The sequence below is a fragment of the Pocillopora damicornis genome, chromosome 4 (assembly GCF_964200805.1).
Source record: "Pocillopora damicornis chromosome 4, jaPocDami1.2, whole genome shotgun sequence".
Classification (NCBI taxonomy): Eukaryota; Metazoa; Cnidaria; class Anthozoa; order Scleractinia; family Pocilloporidae; genus Pocillopora; species Pocillopora damicornis.
In genome coordinates, this window is record NC_142673.1 from 18,419,752 (window position 1) to 18,441,948 (window position 22,197).

Genomic DNA, 22,197 nt, shown 5'->3' on the forward strand with positions numbered 1-22,197 from the left:
TGCTCCTCTGATTATTGGTGATCACTCCAAGATTTTTTTAAGAACTTAAGAGGCTTTTGCGCTGAAATATCATCAAAGATAGCACTCTTCAATTTGATCAGAATTATGAAAAACTAGTTTTATGATCATATCGAGGCTTGATATGAGCTGCCATACTAATCGTATCTCGACCAACTTAGCCCTGCTATATTCTCTACTCGTAGCTGAAGGAAGAGCACGGTCAATATCACAATTACAGCTATGCAATTCCATAGCACCTCGACTTTCTCAAGGTACATGTATCGTAACCCTCCTCGTGATCGAGATCTGTATCTCCAAATCTCAGGTGCTTGACGGGTAGATGTGTCTTGTTAGTGAGGAGGCTATTGTCTTCGCGCCATTTTCTGTCATTCGCATCACAGTTACACTTACGAGCTACATTTGTGCCTGTGCCTTTTATCCCGATTGCGCACTTACTGCTCTTAGCTGCTGCTCCGTCCCGATAGGTTATTTTGATGGAATCAGATGACACCCACCAGGCGTATGCTATGTTTTTGGTGAATAGTTTTGAAGATTTACACTCGCATTTTACGAACTGTTCACAAAACTAGGAAAGCCTGGTGATGCTCATTAGCTGAGGAAAGCTCGCACCCGTATAATGAATGTCACGTTAATAACAGCCGGAGGATTTACAATTGTCCTCTGTTATCCTGTTTTCGCTATTGTGACTTAAGACAGTCAGGCCAACTCCATCCCTATTAGTCATGTCACAGGTGACATTATAAGGCATCAGTCCTCCTCCACCATCAGGATCAATGACATCATGGCCAGTTTTTGTTATGGTGTCGAGAGTCCTCAATTCACTGCAAGACTTGACTTCTGGTGAAAAAGATTAATATTTGATGTTAACTACAAAGGTGACAAATTAATGACGTAGCAAACTACAGATGTCATGGTTCTAGGCTAGAGAAAAATTTAACATAGGGTCAATCCCCATTTAACTTGGGCACTCTGAACGCACGTCGTTCGTTTCGATCAGATCCCGTGCCAAATATAAACAACTTTTTTGTAATAAAATATTTACTTACAATGGCATACATTACTTACAATAACTAAACCCCAATACAACAAATTACCCACAATACATCACTTGCAACACAGTTTGTGTCTAAATAACCTCTGACACATTACCCAACGTTTGATTCATTCTTTCCATATTGTTTGTGTAACAATAGTCTGAATACCACAGGAAATAGTTTTTTCGTTATCTTTTTCACATTGTTCCCCCGTGTAACCCACTGGACATAGGGAAATTTATTTCTTATCTGTAAATCCATAGAAGCAGGTCGCACCGTGGAGACAGGAGTTACATAGATTCTGAAGGATAGAAAAATGAGTTTCATTAAGACAATTAGCCCAAGAAAATCAAAGCGAGTAGAAAAGTATTGCATTGTAACGCCTTAATTCATTTGTAGAAGTTCAAGGGCTTAATAACCCCCTGATGAGTCCTAATAAGAGTAAAACACCCTCTCATGCATTGCGTGATAGATGGTCTAAGTCATGAGCTTTCTGTTTTCTTAGTTATTGAACAAAAACAGAACTTACAAACAGAGAAATTTGTGACGAAATGCCCACTGTAGTTTGTCATGAGTTAAATATCCACGACATACGGATCAATTGGATGACTATATATTAAAACAAGAGATTATAAAAAACAAATTAAATTGACTGAAAGTTCCAGCTGGGTGGTGAAGTTTTATTTTATTGGTGAATTCATAGAGGGGTATTGCAATAATTCATTGAATACTTCACACTAAAATTATCAAATATAAAAGCGTTACATAAGGCAAATTCCCCGAAATGTCGCATCTATAAACTTTCATTCAATTTGACTAGTCAAACGCGGCTAGGACTTAATGGTAATTAGCAATGGAAATGTAACCTTCAATTTAGCTATGACGAAATTGGTTATATAATTTTAATTAACAGCTAGCTTTCAAATACTTTAGGTAACATATAACTAAACTTATATATAGTCCCTTCCAAGAGAAGCGGCTGGGTGACTAGCGCTTCCTTAGGGTGTTACTTGCAAGTCAATTGTTTCATTGAGGTTATTTTACAGAAGAACAATTCTGTTTCTGGATCAAAGTATGTTTTTCATTATGTGATACAGTAACACTCCTCGAAATAAAATTCGGTCTTCTTTCATCTAGACTCGAGCCTCTGCCATCCTGATTATTGGTAATTACTCAACAAGTGTTTGTAGGAATTAAAAGCACAAACTTAGATACAAGGTGCCATATTAATTGTATCTCGAACAACTTGGTCCTGCTGCATACTCAAAGCTGAAGAAGAGCAAGTTCGAAAGTCAGTTTTTTTTTCACTACAACTAAGCCATTCCATAGCACTTAAACTTTCCTAAGGTATGGTGACCCTCCTCTTTAATCTTATCTGTATCTCCAAACCTCAGCTGCCTGACGGGCAAATGCGTCTTGTTAGTGAGGAGGTCACTGTCTTCGCGCCATTCCTTGTCATTCGTATCACAGTTGCATCGACGTGTTCTGTTTACGCAAGTGCGTTTTATCCCGCATGCGCACTTATCACTATTAGCGTCTGCTCCGTCCCAATAGGTCATTTTGATGGAGTCACGTGACATCCACCAGGCGTAAGATCTGTTTCGGGCCTTCGAGGATATTTTTTTAGCGAATATTTTTGAGGCTTTACACTCGTACTTTATAAACTGTTCACAGTACTTAGAAACCCTGGTGAGACTCGCCAGTTGAGGAAAGCTCGCTCCTGTATAGGAGATGTTACGTGAGTAACAGCCTCGGTCTTTACATTTGTCCACTCGTGTTTTGTTTTCGCTATCGTGACTTATGACTGTCACGCCAACACCGTCCTTGTCGGTCATGTTACACGTGACGTTAAATGGCTTCAATTCTCCTTCACCGTCAGAGTCAATGACATACGGGCCGGTTTTCACAGTTGAATCGAGCATCTTCACGTCGCTGCAAGATTTGGCTTATAGTAAGAAGAAAGGTTTACGGTTAGATTCCTTAACCACAATTAAGGATACAGTACACCTTCGCGGATGCCCTTCACAAAAAAAAAGATTTAACGCGCTATTTGAGGCATAACTACCATATTAATGGGAAGGTTATAAAATGCACTATTCGACAAAAGCTATTTCGTTTTAAGCTTGATCCAATCCAAATGGACGATGTTTCTTTGAGAGAATTAATTGCGTATCAAATCTGATAGCATAAATAAAAATGTTTGCACAGTTTCAATCCTGTGGGGTTGGTCTTCAACACCATGTGAGGATTTTTCGATATTCTACTCGGTTACTTTGCAATTTATCTGTCAAGTTTGTGATCAAAGTTTTAACAATACGCATTGCGTCGGAGGCCACTGAAAGAGATCATTTTGAAAAACGGAATTCCCCCATATGGTCTCTTAGGTTGGTATCTTGGGAGTCTTCGGACCAAACTTCAAGGAAATACGTAAAGTTTATAACCCTATTAAATCGTTCAAAGAAGGCACATTCGCGTAAAAACGAATTACGTTGGTTCTTTTTGCTTCTAAAGTTTTCCCAACAATTCACATCTTTGGGTGACCACACGTCGAGTTATGTCAACACTGAGAAACTCTGAGAAACTAATTGAATCACAGAAGCGCCCTGCAGAGTCTCAGAAGACTCAGCGAAAACTTATTTTGCGGGTAACTCAAACAATTACCCGTAACTCGTGGTAACATATCGAGACAGACCATTAATTCTATTCTGTTGAATGGAAGTCTTGATTTCAACTACCTTTTTTAAACTTAAGAGCGGCGCGGAAAAACTTGCTGATCGAATGCGAGCAGCGAAGATTGCCTAAACCACGATCGAATTTGTTAACTTCTTCTGCTGACAGCCAGGCTTCTTTTTCACTTTCACCTCTTCTCCTACTGATCTTTCTCCATTCACTTTCTAGTTGAATTCGAAGACAGATAGCAAAGATCTCCACGTGTAAATGAACCAGGAGATGTTTACGCAATTGAAATTCAAGGACCAGGATGTTTTGCCGCAAGAAACCCTTCGGGAGTCATTTATATTGACATGTCGTAATTGACTATTCACATTTTGGTGGACTAAATAATTCAGTTCAAAAATACGTTTTTGTAAATAACTCGTGTGCGTTTCAATACATTTCCTAAATTTTTTCCTGGAAACTATTGTTCCAATATTAATGCTTAGATTGACATGAGGAAAAATTTAATCTTGTTACACAGGTAAAGAAATGATCTTCGCAAATAAGCCACAGTTAAAGCGATTAGAGAAAAGTTAAGAAGCCGGAAAAAAAAGAAAGAAGACTTCGTCAAGATTCGAACCCATGCCTCTCGAATACTGAAGTCCGAATTTTTCCAGGCTTCTTTAATTACCGCAATCGTATCAGTTGTGGCCTACTTGCAAAGCTCTTTCCTTTTCCGCAGGTCAAAGCTAGTATCATTTATTTCATTGTAACTAATCTTTTATATGTATAGTAAGAAAGATGACTTCTCTTAGACCAGCTTATCTAAGAGTTAGTTTTGAAGCAAAAAAATATCAGGTATTCGGTAAGAGAAAACATGTAACAATACCTTTGAAGCATTTTATTGATGGGAATCCAATTGGGCAAATGCAGCGAAAACCTTTCCCTGTGAATCCAACTTGACAGGTACTGCCATCATAACATGGGTTGCTACGACAGGGATTCTAAGAAGAATTAAGCAATATGATTTACAAGTCAAACAACTTTAAAGAACAATGAACATGAAAATGACTCTGATTCGACGGTCTTGCATCACTACCCTTTGCGATTGGTCCAGAAAACACATACCATGGCAGTCCTAGCTAATCAGATCACAGGCGGCCCAAGCTCCAGCTGTGAGTTAATCATCTTGCGAAATAAGAGTCATGGCGAATTATAATTCTTAGAATTTGTATGCGAATATTTACAACCACTCTTAGGAATAAAAAATACAGTCAAATTCTTAATAAAAATACCTCACCTTACTTCCACAGCGCATCGCTTGCTATCGGACCGCTTACTAGGTTGAAATGAACCCATTTTAGCGAGTTATCTATTTCTAGGTTTACTACGTATTTTTTATTCCTAAGAGCGGTCGTAAATATTCCCATACAAACTCTTATAATTTCGCCATGACTCTTATTTCGCAAGATGATCATCTCACAGCTGGAGCTTGGGCGCCTGTGATCAGATTAAAGCTTAAACGATAGTCGCCGTTTTTTTACGCGTGCGTTTGACTGCGTGCACTCAAAGCAGTTTGTGCTCGTTTACATTAATTTATTTCTCATCTTTTACGTTGGTCTTGTTGGCTGTAGAGATTGATCTGTTTCTGGTTCAAAACACCCAGTCGTAAAGCGCCCTATGCCTTTGCTCGAGGATGAGCCTGGTCTCCACTTGACAGAAAATTTGGGTTAAGTCTGCTTTAAGCCCTTCTCCTTTTTTCCCTGAAAGATTTCTCTTTTCTTTGTCTATCAGGTTTTCTTCAATGTACTAAGCTAGAATACAGTAACAGTAATACGCAACGGGTTTACCTCAACAGCCAGATAGTAGGCAGTGTCCCAGCTTTCGAGGGAGATTACATCAGCTGTGGCGTTATTCAATTCACATTTGTATTTTCCGCCTTGTGATGGTCGCACGTTAATGGACACACAGTTAGGCTCCATATAACACATCATACGGCAACTCCCCTCGTTAGGTACCTCCTTACTCCAGATCACGTGCCCCTTGATTGCTTTATTTGTGATCGGCTCTTCGAACAAGATGATGCGGCATTCGTCACCTGTGGCAAAGAAGGGAAATGATGATTCATTTTAATTAAAGCATTTTTTTTGCATTTAGTGCATTGTTTCCAGTACTTTATATCTTGAGAAAGTTTGTAGGCAAATACCTTCCTGCTTATCGTTAATGATGTTTCCAAGAAAACACCGTGCTTTATAATTTAATCCAAACCCTCCATTTCGCGTTTCTTTTCCTTTCCTTGTGCAGTCCAAGTGGCCGACTGAATGACACGCTAAATACATTGCCTATGCTTCAACAAAGCACCAGTAATTTTCCAAAGCTTTGCAACATTCTCGTCGTATTTGGCTTTCCTATCTTGGATGAAGATGATATGTTCATATAATGCATCACTAACGACTGCGGCCAGAACTTTGAAAAAATGAAAAAGAAATGTAAGACACCGAGCATTGCAGGCGATTAGGCGCTTCCTCTCACGCAGATGATTTCAAAGGAGTCGCTTGAAGTTGCCGCGAAAGTTTCACCTGCTTGCCTAGCGCATGATCCCTCCGAGCTTTGAAAACAGCTCTTTTGATCAATTCGCCTCATTTGTTGGGTCTTCGTACCAGCTCCATCTTATCTCAAAAATAAATTTATAATTGCTACGGATAATCAGTATATCAACCAATATTTGATCCTATTGAGATGTGTTTCCTTCTGTACTTTCTTAGACAAGATAAATTGTAAGGTTGAACGTAAATAAGGGGTAACGATTATAAAATATCTATTTAAACCCTGCGTGTAAATCGGAAGGCTTCTCCATGATGGCAACATCAGACGAGATTGTCAAGTAAGAGGTAAAAATTGTGAAACGACCTTAGAAGTAGCAATCGGTTATTAGCATTTCCATGTTAAATGGTCCTGATAAACGTTTCTCAGGATTTAATTGGACGTTAGGGTATAGTTGAAATTTGCTCCTATAATCGTTTCGATGTGACAAAAACATGGTGACAACTATTTTTCTTAATTTTGCGGCTCACGGCAGCCCGTCTCACCTGTAATCTTGCGAAGGAATGGCAAATAAATGACGAACACAAAAAAATTCAGACGATATAACCCAGCTCTAGTAATCTTATATTATAAGGACCTATACCTCACTACACGTTCAACTTAACACATCCTTAGAAGACGCAAAAACAAAAAAAAAACTAGAGCACTCTAATTTATTCCTACATTTACACTTACCAATGCATGCAAAAACTGATGCCAGTCTGATTCCTATCAAAACAGACAGGATGAAAGAAAAAGTTATCTCTCCACTCTTAAAGTGGGCCCAAAGACTCATTCTTGGTGGAAATTGTCGGCGACGCAGTTAAACTAGTGTGCAAAAGATATCTATTAAAATTTCCGTTGGACGGGAAGTAGTTAAATTACAGCAGGTGCAATATGTATGGTGTTAAAGGCAGAATTCTAATTAAAACACTTAAGAGACTACCTATGAAAATAACCATCGAAGTCTTACCGATCCTTTTTTTTACTCAGAAAGCTATATAAACTTATTAAAGTTATTAGCGAATGAGGCTTTTGAGAAATTGAAAACTCATAAGCTCGTTTAATGTGCTCAGTGCCATCCCCTTATGAGCGCTCAAATTATAGGCAGTTCAGGCAGATACCAAAACTGTCTCCTAGCGTGACATGTATCGGCGGAGTTAGGTGACAAAGGATATTTCACAAGAGTTTCATGTTATTAGGATGTGCATGATTAGTGAATGAGCAAAAAACACCTGCAGCGGCAATTACGACATATAAACTTATTGGCTGAGCAGTAGGTCCACACGCGAATTTTAAAACTCTACATCTACTACTATTCCGCTTCAAATAATAACCTTAGATCACCTTATTTTCTGTGGTCCAAAGGGAATTCTGTAGAATAAATTATTCATGGTTCACATTTGAAATCAACACTGCTTCCTTTTGTTATGCTAATGAGAAAGAAGGCGATGGTAGAGGCGGTTGACGCTTTGAGCCACTAGTATAGTAGTATAGTATAATCTTTATTTAAGCACGAAACAATTCATCAGCAATTACATTAACTAAAACTATTTAAAAATTAAAACACTAACTAATATTTAAAAGCTGTTTTCCGTGAATGCCGTGCGTTATAGAGTGGCATTGATCTTGCGTTTAAATAACCCCAGAGACTCTGTGTTCCTTATATCACATGGAAGACTATTCCATAATGTGGCTCCACTATAGCTAAAGCTTTTTCGATAATAGTTAGTGCGAGGTAGAGGAACATTGAGTTTATTTTCAGAGTCCCTGAGGTCATAAGCAGAGTTACGCCATTTAAACTTAGAATTAAGATATTCAGGAGCTAGCCCGTGCAGACATTTGAAAACCATGGTAACTCTATGAATTTCCTGCTGGCTTGTCAGATTTTTCCAACTTAAAAATTCAAGTAGCTTAGTTGCATCGGCATCATAGCTGGAAAATGTCAAAACACGGGCTGCTCTAATCTGTAATTTCTGCAGCTTATCTCGTAGCGTTATCCCACAGCTACCCCAGACAATGTCACAGTAATCAAAGTGAGGTTTTACTAAAGCTTGGTAAAGCAGATGTAAGGTCGATGCTGGGATCAGATGCCTGACTCGCTCGACGTAATATTTTCGACACAAAAGCAATCGACATTTTTATCGGCTTTTCTATCTAGTTTGTTGAGGTTCTTATGGAGAGAACGGCTCCAAAATTTTCAAGGGTTTCAAATGTGTGTGCAGGGGTCTAGTATTAATTATTGAATCATTCGTAAAGATACTGTTCCCTAGCAACAATACCCATGCACCATGTTGCTGTCACATCATCCGTGATGCTTGCCACATTCAGCGTTGCACTTTGCGTTTGCTTCTTGCTGCTCTTACGCACTGCTTCTGAGCATTCAGACCTGTGAAGGAAAGATGCGCGCAACCCAAAAGCTTACTATCCTCTTTTTTTTGATAAGATTGATTATTGTAGATCCCGAGAGAAATTTAAATGTAGATACTTCAACAATTAAAATTAGACTTTGTCTTCACTCGGTGATTGCGCAAACCGAAATTAAAGTCTTAATAGAACCACAAATACTCTCTCAAATATACACCAGTACGTTTAAAGTTAGAGAAGTTCCACCTTAGGGACTATAGAATTCTCACTGGAATGTAATCATAATTCAGTCTCATTTACATAAAACTCTCATGAAATAAGATTACTTATAAAATGTCAGAGATGTAATACTTAGCTTGTCATTTCAATTGGTAAATTTATTCCGCCAAAGCTCAATCATACACCAAAAAAAAAATAGACTCGTATTTTTTAAGAAAGCGTGGTAATAATTACGGCAAATCCTTCGCAAATATTAACTAAAACCGAGACATTTCTTGTTCCAATATCTTGCCATTTTATGTAAACTTCAAAGGATGGTTTGGACTACCGAGCTGTACCTTACTTGATATATTTATTATTCTTTTTATTGCCTATCATCCTAGAACAACACACGTGAAAAAAGCAGACACGTTCTTGCCTTTCGCGCCACTCGGTCAGGTTGATGAATGAACGGCAAAGCCTTCACCATTCTCAATCCAAGGTCGTTTCGGATTATGGTTGCTAAAACACTTAAAAATCCGTATCGCTTACCGACAGTGACATTCAGACTTTCCTAAAAGGGGAAGAAAACTGAAAGACGAAAAGAAACACCGAAAGTTGCGTATTCAGTGGCTTTGGTAATGGCATTTCCCGCGGCTGAGAACGAAAATCAACTTCTAAAAGATTTGCCACAGGCTGATATTCGCCATGTACCTGAAAGATTTCTTCGGTCGGTAAAGACCAATTCAATCACTGAGAATTTTGCATATTGAAATTACACCCATTGTTTGTTTTCGTAGTGATTGAACGCATGTTTTTATCTTGAGTGCACCAACGTACGCTATGATTTTTATTCGGAGTGTCGATATTTTTATATTCATTCATTAATAATAAAGTCGACTTTTCTGGTCAGTAAAGGACTATTGCGTTTTTAAGATAAACAAAACAATACATGGTTGCTTGTAGAAATGGAATTTCTCTTCTGGTGTTCAACTCGACATCTCACTCGCTATCGAGTTAAACACTGAAAGAGAAATTCCATATCTACACGCGCCCATGTAGTATTCTCTATTTTGTTTTCTTTTCAAATCAGACGATTCCGTAACATTTTAACTTTCCCAATGTATGGTAGCCTTGCTCGGTGTCTCCACCTGTATCGCCAAACCTCAGCTGTTTAACCGGTAGATGTGTCTTTTCAGTGAGGAGACCATTGTCTTCCAGCCAGTTGTTTTCATTCGCAACACAGTTACAAAATTTATCTTTAATTGCGCAGGTGTTATTCATTCCACACGCGCACTTCATAGGAATATCTGGATCAGGAGTTGCTCCGCCCCAATAGTTCATTTTCACGGAATCACGTGAAACCCAAAAGCCATCGTGCAATGTAGAAGCTAAGCACTCGTACTTGATGAACTGCTCACAGTGCTTAGAAACGTTGATGAGACCCACCAACTGAGAAACGGTCGCTCCTTTGTAGTGTATGTCACGTGAATAAGATCCCTTTCTTTCATATCCGTTCACCAGCGTCCTGCTCTCGCTGTCGTGACTAACGACAGTCACGCCAATTTCGTTCTTGTCGGTCATGTTACATGTGACGTTATATGGTTGCAACCCTCCTTCGCCATCAGGATAGATGGTACATGGTCCACTTTTTGTATTAGGATAGACCCTCTTTAAGTCGCTGCAAGACTTTGGCCGCAACACTACCGTCAAGATAAAGAAATGAATTTGTAAGTGAAATATTACGTTAATTTCAACAGAGTTTTATTTTCAAACGAAAAATATTGCTTAATGTGAGTTAAAAAATTTTTTAGAATGAAGAATCAATTATGCCACAATTCGTTATAAATACGAGCGCATCATATCAGATATGAATACAGGATCTTTGAAAAAGAGTTTTTCCCGAAAGTTACCATGTTCTTGATGGTATACATCCTCAAAAAGTTAATAAATTTTTCTTAGTTGTAACCTACTGCAAGTTGAGTAAAACAACGACTCGTTTTGTCAATCCCCATTTAACTTTGTTTCTGAGAGAAAGACAGGAACGTGATGAGTATAAGGTAGATTAAAAAAATTATATGTCGTTCCAGTAACCGCGAGGATGCATTTAACGTTTGCTAGTGGTATTTCTGTCTGATGTTTCTCATAACTTCCGCAAGAGCTAACTATGTCTTTTCATGAATATAAAATCGGAAATAAGTACAATTCGAAAAAGGATTTCAAAGTACCACTGCAGTTTTCTCCAACAAATCCGTGAACGCAGACACATCGAAATCCTTTGCTGGTAAAACCAACTTGACAAGTTCCGTTATTTAAACAAGGACTGCTACTACAGGGATTCTGTTGAAAAGAGAAGGTATTGAAGTGATAAGAAAGGATTTATGACACTCGATAAATTGAATCCAAAAATTAGTTAGTAAGGCGTCAAAAGTTGATAAATTTCTGGGGCTCTATTGAAGTTTTTTACAGCCACCCTTGGGTTATTACGTAGATCCTATCGAGCAAGACTTAGAGGAACTAGAGAGATTAAACAAACTGTCTATCAGCTTTAATTCGAGTCCCACTTTTAAAACAAAGCAAAAAGGAAGAAAAAAGAAAGAAAGAGAGAAAGTGCCATTTTAAGCAAGGGGCGGGTTACTCTGAGTACAATTTTCTGCAGCATTCAATCCTTTTGCTATTATGAGTAAATTTTTTGTGAAGCATTTACCTCAATAGCCAGGTAGTAAGCATCCGTTTCCTGAAGGAAGGTCAGTTTACTTTCATCAACTGTGGCGTTATTCAACTCACATTTGTATTTTCCGCCCTGCGCGAGTCTTACATTGATGGACACACAGTTAGGCTCCATATAGCACATCACACGGCAGCTCCCTTCATCAGGTACCTCCTCACTCCTGATCGCGTGACCCCTAATCACCTTATTTGATATCGGTTCCTCGAACAGGATAATGCGGCATTCGTCACCTGTTGTGGACCACAGTAAAAGTTTACTATGCAACATAGTGTGCTCGGGGTTTTCACGATAACTTAGAGCTGCAACTTGCGTAGGAAAGACAAAGCGCGAGTAATCATTGAAGGCCAAATGCTAGGTTGTGAATATAAATTAAGATTTTAATGATCTTTGAGCCTCTATTCAAATTGTTTCACCGCATTTTTGAGTCATTCTTAATATAAAAAAATATCAGTTGATCTACGCAATCTTTTTGAAGTCGCTCTGCAATGAACGAAGTTTAAAACATTAATATCAATAAGAGTTTGGGAGAAAGAAAACGTGATTATTCAAAGCCTCTGAATAATACATTTAACTTTATGTTAATTACAAGCAGGGAGATATATTAGTTCCTTTTCATCGTCTCAAGTTTGATAAGAAAAAATTGATTTGACCTAGAGGTCAGCTATCGCGTACTTTTAAATCATCTTCAAAAACTTCACAAATGGGTTTTCTTTCGCCTAATTGTTTTCTTGTAAAATGCTCTCGATAATTGTTTTCTCGGTAATCAAGGAAAAGAGACACGAATTTTAAATTAGGAAAATTTGTTCAAAACAATCAAACTCGTCCTTGATTAGCAAACAAAATAAAGTGAACTCAGTTAAATTTTGTTTACCTGACCAAAAGTGTAATTTTTGTATCGTGTGAGGTACATAATCCCTTAAAGCCTAGTTTTCACTGAGCGCCGGTAAAACAGTTCAAACTAGCGACGCAAGCGTAACAGCTCATATTTCACCGTGAAAACAGCCTCTACGCAAGCCTCTTCGCAAGCGTAAACAAAAGTGTAAGGATTAACATTTTTCTTATATCTTATGTTAGTGCTTGTCGACGTTCGTTTTCATTTGGCATCTAAACCTTATGCTTATGTTAGTGCTTACGTTAGTGCTTACGTTTGTTCCTACGTTTGTACTTACGCTCGCGCTCGCGTCGCGAGTGAAAACCAGGCTTAAGTCATCACACACAGGAAGTGTTATTTCTCTCACGCCCTGACAAACACCTTATCGCATCCTCTATAGGTAATTATGTCAAACTACACGGATTAAACGAATTCAACTCACCAATACAGGCAAAAACTGATGCTAATCTGATTCCGAGTAAAATAATAAGGGTAACAGAGAAAGTTCTCGCTCCCCTCTTGAAATAACACGAGGAGTTCATTCTTGTGCATGCAAACACTTGTGGGCTCCGGTAAAACAGTTAAAAAACTGCTGCTACCACCTAGTTTATGCATAGCACTTATCACTATAGCCCGGATGGCTATTTATACATTCTAAAATCCTCTACAAATAGATTTGTCGAAGTGCAGTTTTTAGTCATAACTATCAAACGAATTTTACTCACCAATGCAAGCAAAAACTGATGCTAATCTGATTCCGAGCAAAATACTAGGCATAACAGTGAAAGTTCTCGCTCCCCTCTTGAAGTTATCCGAGGAGTTCATTCTTGTGCAAACTTTTGTGAGCGCTGGTAAAACAGTTCCCTTATCACTTTAGACCGGATGAACTTAATAGTGCACCAGGTGCAATATTATTGGGATGGAATGTTTATTAGACCTCTTGGGTGATAACTGGATGAAAGTTCAAATTAAATATGTGACTAACTTCGGCGATTATAACTTGAGTCAAAGAAAGTAAAAGAAGCATTCCTTGAATTAGCTTAAAGCAGTCTTATTCTATAAGCGATTTCTACTGAGCAATTCAAGTTTTCGGTCCATTAAACTTACAGGACTTTTATTAATTACCTTTTTTATTAATTACTTTTCAATTTATGCATCACTTCTAGGTTGAATAATATCTAGATTAAGCCGAGCCTGAAAGCTCCAGTTAGTTTATTCTACAGCCCCTCACTTTATTGGAACTACCGGCTGCCTTATAAAGAGTTTATATTTACGAGAATTTAGGGATCGGTTATAATGTATGCAGAAGTGGGAGTTAAAGGCAGGAGGTAATTTGTGTATTTAACATATAAAGAGGCTATCATCTTTTTATAGGTTCAGTGGACAATGAGAATGAATGACAGTGAGGGTTATTTGTGCAAATACGTAGAGGGGGGAAAAAATCAGGACATCGTCTGCACGATTCTCTTATTCAAACTTTGTAACTTATGGTGGTAAGGCATCCGTATTCTCGTCTTGTGTGGATGCAATTCATTTAACTTTATGCGTTAAAGTACAAAAAAATCTACTCTATAGGGATTTCAGGAAGGAAGGTAGGTAGAAATAAAAACACGAACTAAAAGAGATGCGCCCAATAATTTGACCTAAATGCTATTCACAATATTAAGACTCATGACATAACAAATAGATTTCTCTGAAAATGAATACAATTTTCCATGTTTAGCCAAAACAGTGCCACCTATCTGCTGCCCACCCACAGGTATAGATAATTAACAGAATGTTGAAGAGAAAAACACTTAAAAGGATCTAGCTAGAAAGCACTCAAAAAGTTAAATTATTTTCGAAAATTTGACTTCAACGCCCTCCATAAAAAGGGGCAGTAGAAGCAGTTTTACTCCAGCTTGATGCAAATATTATCATAATCCATCTGCTTTTAGTTTGCATACATTCTAATTTGGATAGGTAATCATTACCAAATTTGGTCATCAGTAGTTAAACTTCGAGAATACCTACTTCATTATAAATTCTTCGAGCAGGGAGATATTCCAGAATTGAAAAATCTACATCGTTCACTATGCATCCTTGTTACGCTGTTACCTTATTCTGTGCTGCAAAATTATGGTAGTCAATCATTGCAGACTAAAATGTCCATTGATTAAGCGTCAATTAAGTTTCACTCGGAAACCATGCAAGCGGTACACCATCAATATTTGTCCAGCTGGGTGGAACTGTCGAATGGGAGACTGGCAAGCTAATATATATGAAGACTTATCATGAGTGACAGTGTAATACGTCAGCAGCAGTCAAACTTCCAACTACGAAGCAACATGGCCAACTCAGAAGCAAGAGCGACCATTTACAAAAGGATCATGGAAGAAACGCTTTGCCGTAAAGCATGATGGGTGAGACTAGAGTCGCTCTTCTGCTCTGTCATGTACCATGTGGTTTGGCAACCACGTAGGGTGAACTAATGGAGATAGGGGAGTGATTTTGGTTTTTCAGTAACCTCCCTTTACTTTGTTCTTCGCGCCGGTTGTTCAATTTCTTTCAAACACTGATTGTTTTCACACGCTTCTTGACAGGTCTTCTTAGGATCAGTGTCCAACTCCAAAAAAACGCTGAGAGATGATTTTGTTCCCTCTGCTAAACCCCATTCACAGTTGTGACTTGGGTTTAAAACGTGATAGACCCGCGTGGGATGTTAGGATAACACATAGAAAGTTTTTAAATCAGGATATGTAAGCGAAATAAAACCTTGTGGAATATGCTCTGCCTTAAATAGATTTACCAATGGATTTACCATATTTATTACCATATTTACCATAGTACGAGTATTACCTCTCTACAAGGCTTATATGCTCGGATTCGGTCAGGTTCCTTCTAGGGCCGACCACATCACCGGGAACTAAGTTCCCTACTCCTTGCGATAAGTGTGTGGGTTCTTAAACTTCCCCCTTCTAACTAGTAGTTAGAAGAAGATGCTGGAGACGGAGCCAACGGCTTTTCGTCCTTATCCGAGAAGACTAGAATGCCTAACCGCTTGCAGATATCATGGCAAAGGCAGCACATTCTCCTCAGTTATTTTAAGACCCTGAGCGTGGGTCCGGTCTTGCTCTTGAACCCCGACCTCCTGCACAGTAGTTCGGCACTCATCCACATGAGCTAACCATACAGCGGTTGATAGTCTTAATAGTCTTAGTCAAGTTGATAATGGTGTTTTTCGTAAATTCAACACCATAGTTATTACAAAAACTTCTTGTCAAAATCCACGATAAATACAGTTTTAGCTGTCATTTAGTGACAGAGAACACTGCTGGCTTAATCGTACGCGTGGTATTTTCAACGATACAGAAATACCCCTAGATAACATGATCGTAGAAATGAAGAAACATCTGGCTTAAAAATCACAGCGTCTTCTTAATAACATCAACGCCAGGTTTTTGGGAGCCCACAGTCAACCTTAACGTCAGCTAAACTGAACATAATATTCTCTCTAACTTTCCACAGTATATGAGCCTGAAAGGATAAAACTGGTTTACGAGCGTATCATTACAGTTAAGCAGTTCCATAGCACTTCAGCTTTCCTAAGGTATGGTAGCCATGCTCGTTGTTATGACCCGTATCTCCAAACCTTAGCTGCTTGACTGGCAGATCGGCTTTGATAGAGAGGAAACCACTGTCTTCACGCAACTGTTGATCATTCGCATCACAGTTACAACAATAGCACGCTTCAGCACATGTCTTCTTCATTCCGCATGCGCAAGTTAATCCATCATGACCGACGTCATGACGCGGCTTTCTACCTCCCCAGTAGGTCATTTTCTTCGAATCACGTGACAACCACCAGGCGAACCCCTTCATTCTGGAGTGGTAGCACTCGTACTTAACGAACTGCTCGCAGTGAAGGGAAACAGCAGTCAGACTTTTAAGCTGAAAGAGGCTCGCTCCTGTATAGGTAACGTTGCGCGAGTAACAGCCTGCATTTTCGCATCCTTTCACCAGTGTTCTGTTTTCGCTGTCGGGACTTATGACAGTCACACCAACTCCGTTTTTGTCAGTCATGTTACACATGACCTTATAAGGCAGCAATTCACCTTCACTGTCTGGATCAATCATGTATAGTCCACTTTTTGCTTCACGATGGAGCTTTTTTAAATAGCTGCAGGACTTCGGTGGCACTGTGGTGATAAAGAAAGATAAATGTTTAATTAAAAGTTCTGAAAGACTTGCAAAAGGGAGCGTCACGATGAATTACAGCAATGTTGTTTTGACAATTATCTTTTCCATCACAATTGATATAAAAAGTAACGTGATTAGAGTGTAAAGAAAACCTTTAAAGCCAACAATCTCCTGAATAAAATCCCTTCCGTTTTGCCTTAATCTGACGCCTAAAATAAATTAAAAACTATATTGGGTTTAGAAGTTTGGGAGAAGTAACCGGTTGAACCTTATGGTTCCTGCAGATTACTGGCAGTATTTTTTGGGTAAGTAAAGTGTGGTAGTTAATTCATGACAAGTGTATCTCAAAGAGGATTTTACAGTACCACTGCAATTTGCTCCGGCATACCCAGGAACACAGAGGCAGCGAAAGCCTTTACTAGTGAAACCAACTTGACAAGTTCCGTCATTTAAACAAGGGCTGCTACTGCATGGATTCTGCTGAAAACGAAAGAGATAGTAACTGAAGGATAATTTTAAAGACATGACACAACATTTACCACAAGGACCGCGAAAGCTGAACATATACTGCGTAAAACACCGTCAAAAATTAAGTCAACGACGCCGGACATAACAGAGAAAAACTTGGAACGAAAGATAAAGAAAATAAATCAACCGTGGACAACAGTTTATGACATCGGTCAGTTTGCAAACATTCGGATGTGCACTTGATAGACTACAAGCCTTCCTGCCTCTTGCTGTTCTCATGCTTCATTGTTCAGTGCTGCATTCTCACTTTTAGCTTGGTCTCTTCCTTTCTAAGCTATCCTCCAACGTTTAATTAATTGTTTCGCCCTTGCTTTTTAAACGAAAGCATCAAATTGATTCGAATTAAAGATACTAGAGAGGCGTGAAAAGGCTATATATGGAACTATGAAAAGTTTACTGACCTCAACAGCCAAGTAGTAAGCATTAAAAGTTTCCGGCTCAAGGAAGACCAGTTGGCTTTCATCAGCTGTGGCGTTATTCAATTCGCAATTGTATTTTCCTCCTTGTAAAGGTTTCACATTGATGGAGACACAATTAGGCTCCATATAACACATCGTCCGGCAGAACCCCTCATTAACTACCTCTTCACTTCTAATCACGTGCCCCTTTATTGCCCTCTGTGGTTTCAGCTCCTCGAACATAATGATGCGGCACTCGTCGCCTGTTAATCATACAAGTGCACGTTAACATTGATAGTAGAATGCTAAGAATTTTGTCATTATACCATTGTGATTTTCATTTTTAAATCTACTATCAAATCGAATGTCACAAGCTTAATTTTAATGTAGTATGAAAACTAATTCACAATCAGCTTAACTAACCTTTCACCGGCTAAGCAGGCATAGATAATTTTGTTGACAACTTGTTAGTGCTAAAATTAGAAACCTCTTTTTTCCTGATCTAAAGGTTCTACTTGAAAGAAAGTCGAAGCACTGAAGAGGATTCTACCAACCGAATGGAGAAAAATTTTTAAATAATTCCACGCGATACCTTCATTTTCTCGTCTACCTTAGAACTTTTGGGTTTTTATAAATCTTTTTTGCTAAGTCTTTGCAGGATTAAACAATTTTAAACAACACGTTTTCTACACCCATCTGTTGAATTTTGTGGATTAATTTTTGTGGTTGTCAGCAGTTGGGGCACTGTGGTGCACCTCTCCGCTTTCTGCAGTCTTAATTCGAAATATTCTAAATTGACCTTCAAAGCAATAATAGACTAATTCACTAAAGCATGCTTTGTTGAGACTGTTCTAACAAGGTTGCCCAATAACTTTGTCCTGAAGTTTGCATCCTGGTTTAGAGACAACGGGAAGCAAATTTTGACCGACAATGTCTTCGGTTAAAAACAACCGAGAGGTTCACGCAATTAAAAACCCGTCGCCAACCATCAAGAATTGTAGTGTTCAAAAACTTGGTGGTGAAATTTTTCCAGTTTTTTTAAGTTGAACAAGGTTTAGATTATTTAACAATGAAAAAATAAATGAAAGTCAGGAAAATACCGATTGTAGCAATTTATTGCGAATTTATTGTGACATTTAGATTCAAACTCACCAGAACAAGCGAAAACCGATGTCAATCTGATTCCGAACAAAAGAGAAAGGGTAAAAGAGAAATTTGTGGCTGTAATCTTGAAATATGTCGAACAACTCATCTTTATGGATACTGGTTTACGGCCGGAGGGGTCAAATTGCACCTTTGGCAGTACACTGCAGCTCTCACAGCTTATGCTAATTCATTTGTCTTTACTTTTAACCGAAAGAGCAGGTGAAATAGATGCTTTCGAGGCGAAATGTTAATTTGAAGATGCTGTACTGGTCTTCAAAAAACTTATCGGTATTCCGACCAGAGTTCCCAGTAAAAAGTGTAGATCGAAATGAAAATTCTTCAATATCACAATCACAGAAAACAGAGAGAATTTATCTTTTCTCAAGGCTGGAAACTTTTGAAAAACAATTATAACGTTGTGCACGCAATAACTGTTAAGTCAATAAACATATATGACAGTCTTCATGTCCGATGGACAAGTCCTTTTAAAAAAGACCTTGGTTTTTACAAAGGCATTTATATTTATAACTCATATTCTCCAATCTTTATAAGGTATGATTAAAAATAGTTTCCGGCAACTCTGAACATTGTTTTTGAAACCGAAGACAATAGCATAATGATTGCATTCCTTCTATTGTCATGACAACTTTTAAACTCCATTCATTATGTTATGCCATATTGGACGATGATATGACACCAAAATGACTGATTCAATATCTTGCAAGCAAGCTATTGAAAAGAAAAAAACTTTCCAAACGATTTGAAAAAGGCATTATTTATCAAATAGTCATTACCATAACTATGCAATGCACTTAATTCTTCTCTAACAAGTCTACGTATAACAGGAATGACTTCAAAGGAACCACGGTGGCAGTGTTTGCATATCTAGGGGAAGTTCACACCTTTAAATTTTCAAGGAAATTGCCCGTAAAATCGATGAAACTATGCACTCTCTCCTTTGCCATGTTGACCAATTGTATTGTGGCATTGTCTTGACACAATTGTCTTCACGAAGCGTGTACTTCAACAAATTTTTTCCACAATTTTCAAGTTTCTCATTTCCAATACGAGTCAGCCTGAGCAATTCATTCGCTTTTACGAAGGGCTAACGCCTGGAAAGTCAGCTTTAGAGACTCTAACTATCCTATAATACCCCCCACCCCCCACCGACGCAGCACCACAGTTTCTTCAGAAACTTGCTTCCTATATTCACTTGGCTGATGTGGTTCCCTTCTGACTTTTTATTGTTATTATTCCTTTAGTGCTCATCTAAAATAGCAAAATATTATTTAGAGGCAGCTCTCTCGTGATGACACTTTGAAAATCCCAAAATAAGATGACGCGGGATCCGACTGTAGTCCAGCAGGTATAATATTTGTTCAAAGTTAAAGCGATAATTATGCCTATCTTATTTGCATTTCTTGATAATAACATAGAGGCTTTTCAGTTTCCATTTTCTGTCAAAATTTTTAATTTCATCCCCAAAACATTTCCTTTTAAGATTGCTTTCAGCGGTTTTATTCAATTGTTGCCATCGGAGTTTATTAGCATTCGAGCTTCCCTGTCATCAGATCGATAGATCTAAAATTACCTGAAGTGATCAGGAATTCAACTGAAATTAAAATAACTAGGTCTGTTCGATATATCAAAACGAGAGTTGATAATGAAGGTAATATTTTTTCGATCTCATCTTGATCGAGACCAAGAGTCTTCTCATATAATGTTTAGATGAGATTCATAGTCAGAGTAATAACTGAGGTAAAGTGTACTTCTCGTAGAAGTAGAATTTTTACACCAGAGGACAAAACGCAAATATAAAAAAAGTTGAAGAAGTATCAGAAAAATAACATTTAGAACCCTCAGGGATGAGTATCAAAGCTTGTTAACCCTGTGGCCCCCAAGATATGCGTCAACTGGTTCAAATAATGGCAATATTAATATCCCCACAACCCCACCCTCGATTCGATTCTAATAGTTTGTTTGGTAAACTTTTTACTCAGCTTTGACAAAAGTCAGCCTTAACATTATCAAAATTACAGTCAGTTTAAACAATGACACCGTGTTGTAGCTATAAAAGCTAACAAGCTGCCTCTCAAGTCAATGTTTTAGTATATAGTTAAGAACTCTTCAAAAAGTTTCTAAATTGCGTGTCCTCCTCCCTAAACATATAGAAATGACTTTTAAATGTACTGTGATTAGGTTACCACTCGAGTCTTTTTACAAAATCTAAAAGTCATACAGGTGCAACCGCTTCAGTTATTCGAAAACCAACGGCACTGCCTATATATAAATTGAAAGACATATATTTAACAACATCAACGCCAAAGAAAAATTGCTCAAAAAGCTATGTAAACTTTTTAAAGTTATTAGGAGGCTTTTGAGAGATTGAAAACTCATAAGCTCGTTTAATGAACTTAGAGCCATTCCTGCATAAGTGCACAATTTATAAGTGGCTCAATTTATAAGTAGCTCAATTTATAAGTAGCTCAGGCAGTCACCAAAACTGTCTCTTAGCATGACATGAATCGGCGGAGTTAAGTTACAAAGGATATTTGGCAATTTTTTGTGGTCCAAAGGGTACACATTTGGAATCAGCACTGTCTCCACTTGTTATGCGAATGAGAAAGAAGGTGATGATAGAGACGGTAGACGCTTTTAGCCACTCAACGCAATATTTCGACACAAAAGCAATCGACATTTTTATCGGCTTCGCTGTCTAGTTTGTTGAGGTGCTAATGAAGAGAGCCGCTTGAAAATTTTCAAGGGTTTAAAGTGCGTGCAGGGGTCTAATATTAATTATTGAATCATTCCTAAAGATACGATTCCTAGGCCTTAGCAATAGGCATAAATAGATTGTTCTCGGCAACTTTTGAGCAACTTTTAGCGTTTTCAATAACTTTTTGTGCTGCGAGCAACCTGCTGCAACTTTTGCCTTCCTTGGCAACTTTTGAGTCAACAAAGAATTAGAAACTGACCAAACAATCAAAAAGGTCTTTATTAAAAAGTTTTTTATTAAAAAAGTCAAAACTAAGGATGTCGTACTTTCTTACAAATAATTCATAAAATAACACGTGCGCCCACGAACTGGACAGCAGCTATTTATCTAACGGGCGCTTACATCCAGTGGTTATTGGCTCCAACAATAGGGAGTTACTACATCGCGGGCGACGAGTGGGGGATTAAGAAAAGACCAAAATACGAGTGGTCAGCGGAGAAGCAAATTTAATACTTCATATAGAAACATATCAGTTACAGTTGCGGAAAACAATAGTGTTGTAAAGCCGAAATATCAACAGTATACTTCACTAAATAAAATGTTAAGCAATTTTTCAAAAGTGTTGATGGCACATGTATCTTTTACTACTCTAATAAACAATAGGGGCATCGGAAAAGGCATCGGTGGGGCAACTCCTAGCAGTCCTGCAAGAGCTTCAATTTCTAGAAAACGCAAAATTCACGTCAACGAAGGCAAATACAAACAACGAG

The 22,197-nt window shown here is 38.2% G+C and overlaps 4 protein-coding genes and 1 pseudogene across 6 annotated transcripts; all 5 read right to left on the minus strand.

Annotated features, from left to right (window-relative positions):
- Positions 1 to 117: 117 nt before the first annotated feature.
- On the minus strand, positions 118 to 865 carry LOC149047116 (neurexin-4-like; annotated as a pseudogene).
- An 840-nt stretch (positions 866 to 1,705) lies between these two features.
- LOC113668184 (contactin-associated protein-like 2) lies at positions 1,706 to 9,451 on the minus strand. 3 transcript variants are annotated; one of them, XM_089205332.1, is made up of 6 exons: positions 9,411 to 9,451; positions 8,576 to 8,682; positions 6,990 to 7,022; positions 5,561 to 5,808; positions 4,600 to 4,714; positions 1,706 to 3,000 (listed from the first exon to the last, which is right to left on the minus strand). In XM_089205332.1, exons 2-6 carry the CDS (start codon positions 8,577 to 8,579, stop codon positions 2,369 to 2,371), a joined length of 1,032 nt encoding a protein of 343 aa, XP_089061458.1. In that variant the 5' UTR covers positions 8,580 to 8,682; positions 9,411 to 9,451; the 3' UTR covers positions 1,706 to 2,368. The 3 variants fall into 3 exon arrangements, with proteins under 3 accessions (XP_089061458.1, XP_089061457.1, XP_089061459.1); XM_089205331.1 differs by lacking the exons at positions 8,576 to 8,682; positions 9,411 to 9,451 and having other exon boundaries at positions 6,990 to 7,218; XM_089205333.1 differs by lacking the exons at positions 6,990 to 7,022; positions 8,576 to 8,682; positions 9,411 to 9,451 and adding an exon at positions 5,917 to 6,198 and having other exon boundaries at positions 1,724 to 3,000.
- A 496-nt stretch (positions 9,452 to 9,947) lies between these two features.
- LOC149047117 (neurexin-4-like) lies at positions 9,948 to 10,442 on the minus strand. The gene has a single exon (XM_089205335.1). It carries the CDS (start codon positions 10,440 to 10,442, stop codon positions 9,948 to 9,950), a length of 495 nt encoding a protein of 164 aa, XP_089061461.1.
- Positions 10,443 to 11,033: 591 nt separating this feature from the next.
- LOC149047118 (uncharacterized) lies at positions 11,034 to 13,054 on the minus strand. The gene is made up of 3 exons (XM_089205334.1): positions 12,903 to 13,054; positions 11,566 to 11,819; positions 11,034 to 11,198 (listed from the first exon to the last, which is right to left on the minus strand). The coding sequence occupies exons 1-3, from the start codon at positions 13,000 to 13,002 to the stop codon at positions 11,034 to 11,036; spliced, it is 519 nt and encodes a 172-aa protein (XP_089061460.1). The 5' UTR covers positions 13,003 to 13,054.
- Positions 13,055 to 15,268: 2,214 nt separating this feature from the next.
- LOC149047119 (contactin-associated protein-like 2) lies at positions 15,269 to 18,847 on the minus strand. The gene is made up of 4 exons (XM_089205341.1): positions 18,718 to 18,847; positions 17,569 to 17,828; positions 17,008 to 17,116; positions 15,269 to 16,638 (listed from the first exon to the last, which is right to left on the minus strand). Exons 1-4 carry the CDS (start codon positions 18,815 to 18,817, stop codon positions 16,016 to 16,018), a joined length of 1,092 nt encoding a protein of 363 aa, XP_089061467.1. The 5' UTR covers positions 18,818 to 18,847; the 3' UTR covers positions 15,269 to 16,015.
- Between the last annotated feature and the right edge of the window lie 3,350 nt (positions 18,848 to 22,197).